At 42.4% G+C, this 6,877-nt stretch overlaps 1 protein-coding gene across 3 annotated transcripts; it reads right to left on the bottom strand.

Annotated features, from left to right (window-relative positions):
• Positions 1 to 207: 207 nt before the first annotated feature.
• On the bottom strand, positions 208 to 6,674 carry LOC103029959 (proteoglycan 4). Of its 3 annotated transcripts, XM_049472989.1 has the most exons (3): positions 6,275 to 6,674; positions 3,283 to 4,805; positions 208 to 3,216 (listed from the first exon to the last, which is right to left on the bottom strand). In XM_049472989.1, the coding sequence occupies exons 2-3, from the start codon at positions 4,658 to 4,660 to the stop codon at positions 1,982 to 1,984; spliced, it is 2,613 nt and encodes an 870-aa protein (XP_049328946.1). In that variant the 5' UTR covers positions 4,661 to 4,805; positions 6,275 to 6,674; the 3' UTR covers positions 208 to 1,981. The 3 variants fall into 3 exon arrangements, with proteins under 3 accessions (XP_049328946.1, XP_049328945.1, XP_022522186.2); XM_049472988.1 differs by having other exon boundaries at positions 208 to 4,805; positions 6,275 to 6,673; XM_022666465.2 differs by having other exon boundaries at positions 208 to 4,802; positions 6,275 to 6,673.
• Positions 6,675 to 6,877: the final 203 nt, after the last annotated feature.

Raw genomic sequence — 6,877 nt, 5'->3', positions numbered from 1 at the left:
AACGTATATTTAAGAAACATATATTTAATGGGTGACTACAAAATTCATGCATAAGCACTAATAAAACAATAAATAAACATACATGTATATTTTATACTGTATCAGTATCTATAATGGTAAAAGCTGGATGAACTATTACATCACAAATTTTTACTTAAATCTAGAATCATTATATAAAGTGTTGCCAAGAACCAATACTTGGGTAAATTAATGAATCAAGTAGAAATAAAAGGTGTCTAGCAAAAATAACTCAGTAAAACAACTGAAGAGAAGAATATAAGATAAACTGGACAAGCATGTAACTTTTGATCAATATCAAAGTATAAAAGGAAAAACAAACTTTGCTGTATTTTGGTTACCCCAAACTCAATAACGTTAATTTGCTTGTTAGGGTGATGTTTTCTTTACAATCATCATTTTAAAAAGGTCAGGTGATGCATATTTCAAAGCAATATGAATAATCTGACTCTTCAAACCTTGTCCCAACAATCAGCAGCTGCCAAGTGGTCTGAGCATTAACATAACCGATGGCCTGAAGTTCCATGTGAAGTGGATTTAGTAGGTGGCTAAATCATTTCAGGTTTCTTCAGTTCACCATATACAGTAAGTAGGGAATCAGAACGCTGATAAACACTATGATCATCTCAAGGTGGATAATCTGGCTGTCCAGCTTGTCTACTAGTATGATGAACCTGAGCCAGACAACTATCCTAACCAATAAAACCATGCTGCTTGACTATGACTAACATTAACAGGCATGACCAAAATCAAATGCAACATAAACTATGCTCTCAAGAACTGGCTAACCAGTTTTTGTCTGAATGACCAGCTTGGACCATCTGAAACCAGTTACAGTGGACAGAAGTGTTTTTAAAGGAACATCTAAACAAGCCCAATATACACTACCTGGCCAAAAAAAAGCCAAACCCCCCCAAAAATGGTCACCTTTAGCTTTGATTGAGGCATGCATTCACTGTGGCATTGTTTCAATAAGCTTCTGCAATGTAACAAGATTAATTTCATTTATAATCCAGTGTTGCATTAATTTTTCACCAAGAGTCTGACCGCTGCACAAAGCCTTCTCCAGCACATCTCAAAGATTCTCAATGAGGTTAAGGTCTGGACACTGTGATGAACAATCCATGTGTGAAAATGATGATATCATGCTCTCTGAACCCTGAACTCTTTCACAATTCCAGCCCCATGAATCCTGACATTGACATCTTGGAATATGGCCGTACCATTGCCTTTGATGGAATAACCTGGTCTATATTCAGTATATTCAGGTAGTCAGCTGACCTCATTTTTTCAGCACATACTGTTGCTGAACCTAAACCTGCAGACCAACTGCAGCATCAACCAACCAACCCCACATCATTTACTTACTTAAATCCAGATGGCGACTTTTTTTTGGCCAGGCAGTGTATTTTGTAAAACAAATCTGTGGTCTGATGAAGTCAAAATAGAACTTTTTGGCAGCAGTGAGAAAAGGTAAGGTAGTGAATTTCATGAAAAGAATACCTTTCCAACTGTTAAACATAGTCAGTGGCATGTGGAACATTAGACTCATCATGAAAAGAATAGCATCAATTAAATACCAGCAAATTCTGGACGCAAACATCAAGAAAAAATACAGAAGTTTAGAAAAGAATGGCTTCAACAGCAGGATGTAATGAAGCTAAGCACACCTCAGCATCCACATTGGACGTTGGAATTGACTGCAGTCTGAACATAAAGCCAAAGGTACCTAAGAAATGAAAACATACCCGGCCACTGGGAATAGCTTGCCATTAAAGGGTACCTGTCATTGGACAGATCCTGCAGTTGGACCTATGGCTACAACTAGCAAAGACACATGTGCTTCTTGGGCAGGCCAATCCTGGCAACAGTACAACTGTAAAGTATATCTGGACAGAGTACTTCACTGGACCTACATCAGGACCATCGTTCAGTAACTGCTGTTACTTGTTGAGGTGTTACTTCAGTGTCTTTCCTCAGATTGCGCTCGAGAGCAGCAGCTTGGCCTCCGAACATTCCTGGCAAAAAAGCGTAAAGGATTCTGTCTTCTTCTGGCCCTCTGCCCTCTTGGTTCTTCCTTTTTCTTGCTTCCTCTTGATGAACTGCAGCGACTAGATGCTGATGTTGCAGGTGGGCTGGAAGGGAATGGAGTGGGTGCGTCTGTGACGTTAGAAGCAGGTGTTCCTGCAGATAGCTTCCTTTGCTTCTTCACTTGTTTCTCCAGGTGCTTCTGGATAGCAGTGCCCAGAACGGTCACCTCCACCACAGCACCATAGACCTCCCAAGTCATTCCTTTTTCATCCCAGCTGACATCCTGTATGGGCTCTACGAGTTCCTCGGGTCTCGGCTCAGCTCGTGGTTCAGGTTGTGGGACCAGCTCAGGTGAGCTAAGGACTATGGGGCTCATAGGGCTTGTGGCCATTGAGTGCACCTGCAGTTCAGGTGGTTTTCTTACAATGGGGGTCATGGGAGCTGTAGCAATTGAGCGAGTCTCTATTTGCAGTTGAGGTGGTCTTGTTGCTATGGGGGTCATGGGAGCTGTAGCAATTGAGCGAGTCTCTATTTGCAGTTGAGGTGGTCTTGTTGCTATGGGCGTCATTGGAGCTGTAGCAATTGAGCGAGTCTCTATTTGCAGTTGAGGTGGTCTTGTTGCTATGGGCGTCATGGGAGCTGTAGCAATTGAGCGAGTCTCCACCTGCAGTTGAGGTGGTCTTGTCGCTATTGGGGTCATTGGAGCTGTGGCAACTGAGCGAGTCTCCACCTGGAGTTCAGGTGCTGTGGTTGCAATGGGGGTCATAGGATCTGTTGCAATTGATTGAGTCTCTACTTGCAGTTCAGGGGCAGTTGTTGCAAGAGGGGTCATGGGAGCAGTTGCAATCGATCGAGTCCCCAAATGTAGTTCAGGGGCAGTTGTCGCAAGGGGAGTCATGGGAGCTGTGGCAATTGATCGAGTCCCCAATTGCAGTTCAGGGGCAGTTGTCACAAGGGGGGTCATGGGAGCTGTGGCAATTGATCGAGTCCCCAATCCCAGTTCAGGTGCAGTTGTTACAAGAGGAGTCATAGGACCTGTTGCAATTGAGTGAGTCGCTACTTGAAGTTCAGGTGCTGTTGTTGCAAGAGGAGTCATAGGAGCTGTTGCAATCGACCGAGTCCCAAATTGCAGTTCTGGGGCAGTTGTCGCAAGAGGAGTCATAGGAGCTGTGGCAATTGATCGAGTCCCGAATTGCAGTTCTGGGGCAGTTGTCGCAAGAGGAGTCATAGGACCTGTTGCAATTGAATGAGTCTCCACTTGCAGATCAGGTGCAGTTGTTGTAAGAGGGGTCATGGGAGCTGTAGCAATCGATCGAGTCTCTATATGCAGTTCAGGTGCAGTTGTTGCGAGAGGGGTCATGGGAGCTGTTGCAATCGATCGAGTCTCTATATGCAGTTCAGGTGCAGTTGTTGCGAGAGGGGTCATGGGAGCTGTTGCAATCGATCGAGTCTCTACTTGAAGTTCAGGGGCTGTAGTTGCAAGAGGGGTCATAGGAGCAGTGGCAATTGATCGAGTTTCTACGGGCAGTTCAGGTGCAGTTGTTGCAAGGGGAGTCATTGGATTAGTGGCAACTGATCGAGTCTCTATGGGCAGTTCAGGTGCAGTTGTTGCAAGGGGAGTCATTGGAGCTGTTGCAACTGATCGAGTCTCCACGGGCAGTTCAGGTGCAGTTGTGGCTATGGGAGTCATGGGAGCTGTGGCAACTGACCGAGTCCCCAACTGTAGGTCAGGGGCAGTTTTTGTAACAGGTGTCATAGGAGCTGTGGCTACTGATCGGTACTCCACCTGTGCACCAACCTGAAGCTCGGCGTCTTTCATGTGGACTGGTGGCACTGCTTCACTTTCTCCACTGGTCCCAAGCTTGGCAAGAGAGTACGGAAAGAAGAAACCAGCAGAACCCTGAGGAGGGGTCATGGGACTGGTGGCCACTGATTGATATATGGCATCCAGGCTCACTTGTGTCTGCACATGCTGCGGTTGCTCAGGTAGCTGGTTCTGCTTCCGCTGTGAAAGTTCCACTGAGTCTGTGCGATCTGAAGTTTTGGAGTCTGCAGGAAACTTGTTTTGTTCAATATGAACTTCTCCACTTTGGTCACGCTCAACCAAGCTGGCACTTTGCACTGCTGAACTATTGCTGATCATGCTGGTTTCTTGCAGCTCACTGAGCTTGATTAGGTCCTCCACAACCTTGGAACCATCCAAGCTATCATCTTCAGTTGGTGTTGTGCACTCAGCTGAAGGGATTAACTCAAGATTGAGAGGAATTTCGATTTTCTCAGCTTCTGCAATCTCAACTCCTTGCGCCTCATGATTGGTCACCAGAATGGTGATTTCTTGGCTGGCCTGTTGTCGGTCGGAGGTGAAGCGCTCTCTACGTGCATGTCCATCACTACCCCCGCCGAGTTGATGCTGATGAGCACTGTCCTGATGAGCAAGTCCTGAATGAGTGCTTAAACCTTCCAGTAGTGCCGAGTCCCGGGGGACACCTGAGTGAACCTGGTCCATTTTGGCCCCTAACGTTGGGGAGATGGCGGGGGTATCTTCCTGAGTACCTGCTTCAGAGTGTTTACAGGCTTCCGTTGGCTTTGTATCCACCATAATGTGGGTCATTCAGGCATCACTTCTCATTTATAATCCCAAGATAACTTTCCAGACTTCAGACTGAGTCAGAATTCGACTCTCCATTCACAATGAATTGAATTTCTCCTTTAGGGGTTTGTATTGTCCCATAGTACTTGGTATTTAAATGTATCTGCTGAAAAAAAAGAGTAAAATCATACTTTTAAAACCATTTTGGTGTAGATATGACAGTGCAGTGATGTAACCTATAAAATATTGTTGTGTGAGCATGCAGTGCAGGCATATGGCTAAAATTATGTGATAAAAAGGGTGTTATACTACATAATTTGAACTGTATAGAAGCTGTGATACAAACATGTCAAATTTGTAAAAAAAAAAGGCTCATGCAGAAAATGATAATCATAGATTGATTAATAGCAGTGCATTTCTTATTGGAAATTACAAATTATTGAGATACAAAATTGCAATATACACAATACAACAGGTTATATGCATTCAAAAGTAGAAAATACAGATGCAGAAAAAGACTGAACTAAACTTTATAAATCATGTTTATATATATAATAGAACAGCAATGCAACATAATGGTTGTTATGTGTACATGCAGTATAATACATCATTTAAGAATTAATACAATTATTTAATTAATCATTTAATTATTTTGACTGCACATTGAAGCATTTAAATAAATAATTTGGCAATTATTTAAAATTACGTAAAAACATGCAACAAAGACCATGCAAAATGTGTTGGTTTATAGAAAAATTACATTGCTTATTGCATACTACAATTATTAAGACACCCAATTGCCCTAGATATGCAGATATTCAAATACAAATCTCAAAAGTATGAAAAAAGATGCACAAAGAAAAAAGTAAGGTAAAACCTTTTAAATCATGTTGTTTTGTGAACATCACAAAAGTATAATGTATGTTTTAATAAATAGTAAAAGGTATCAGTCTACATTATTGATTATTAATTGCATATTGAAGCCTTGAAATGAATCTTTTGGCTATTAGTTAAAATGACCAAAAACATGCAGAGAAGAGCAAGAGCAAAATCTGCAAAATTTGATGTTAACAAATAACAAATTAGGATGAATTAAAGATGATTGAGCTTTTTCAATATTAATGGAACAAAATAGCTGAACACATTTAGACTTTCATTGATTTTCATTGTGAAAAATGTTGGGGGGTAAACAATTGTGCAGTTTGACCTTTATGTCCTAATCACCTTTGATTCACTGCACTAATTGCAGCATATGACTATTATTACTATGCAAATGCAGATGAACATTATAAGCATGCATTGTTACCCATCTAGATATGCAGACATGCAAAGACACAATATAGCAAGATATGAATATTATACAGTATAATACTGAATGAGATGTACAAATACTTTGAGAAACTTAGCTTTTCAGCACTTCAGCACTTGAGAAACGTCAGACGGCATTTGTGTATTGATGAATATATAAATGGGGGGTAAATGGGGGGTATATGGGGTGTATGGGAATGCTGTGTTTACCACCTGTCTGATTCATTTTAATTGATGCTCACGTAACTCGTACTGATGCTCAGCAACAGCTCAGCATGCTGGAAGGGTCTGTGCAATAAATAAAGATATAAAGTAGACAGTACGTACCTCTACTGCAAAAACTCGTCCGGAGAGACTCTTCGTATCTCTTTTACCGAAAAACGTGCATCATTTCGGAGGCATCTTCCTCCTGGTTCCTCCCGGTTCCTCCCGCCGTCCTGCCCTGTGGCTGCTGAGAGCGGCAGATTGCGAAGGCTGTGTTTGTTTTCAGGAAGTGTCTCCAGTAGATGGAGGTCCTTGGATTTCAGCGAGAGCTGGGAGAACTGAAAGCTTCTGATTTTCTGTTTCCCTGGAAACCGCCGGCTCAACCTGGCAGTGAGTGGAAACGCAATGACAAACTCTCTCCAGCTCTTTAATCAGCAGCAAATGGTGGTGATTAATACCCAGCTTTCAGTGGGACCAGTCTGCTTTTGTAATACAGGATAAAATGGAGAGCATGCACTCTGATAAACAGCGCTCTGAATGATGCATCCAGAGCCCAGACTGCACTTTTTTTTTGTCTGGCAGCTCATTAACCTTCAGCTCGCTGCTGTGAGAGCTAGAGGTTTACAGTCGGGATAATTACATGCAGAAGCCACGACTCTAAAATAACCAGCTGTCTGGAAAATATGCCTGCTGATTTTATTAGAAAAGAGTCTTAATGCAGGGCTC

This window comes from Astyanax mexicanus, unplaced genomic scaffold, assembly GCF_023375975.1.
Source record: "Astyanax mexicanus isolate ESR-SI-001 unplaced genomic scaffold, AstMex3_surface scaffold_32, whole genome shotgun sequence".
Taxonomy (NCBI): domain Eukaryota; kingdom Metazoa; phylum Chordata; class Actinopteri; order Characiformes; family Acestrorhamphidae; genus Astyanax; species Astyanax mexicanus.
This window is presented reverse-complemented; position numbering and strand designations above follow the sequence as displayed.

Bases quoted from the DNA above. Each gene is read 5' to 3' on its own strand.
- LOC103029959 (XM_049472988.1), bottom strand. From the start codon at position 4,660: ATGACCCACATTATGGTGGATACAAAGCCAACGGAAGCCTGTAAACAC.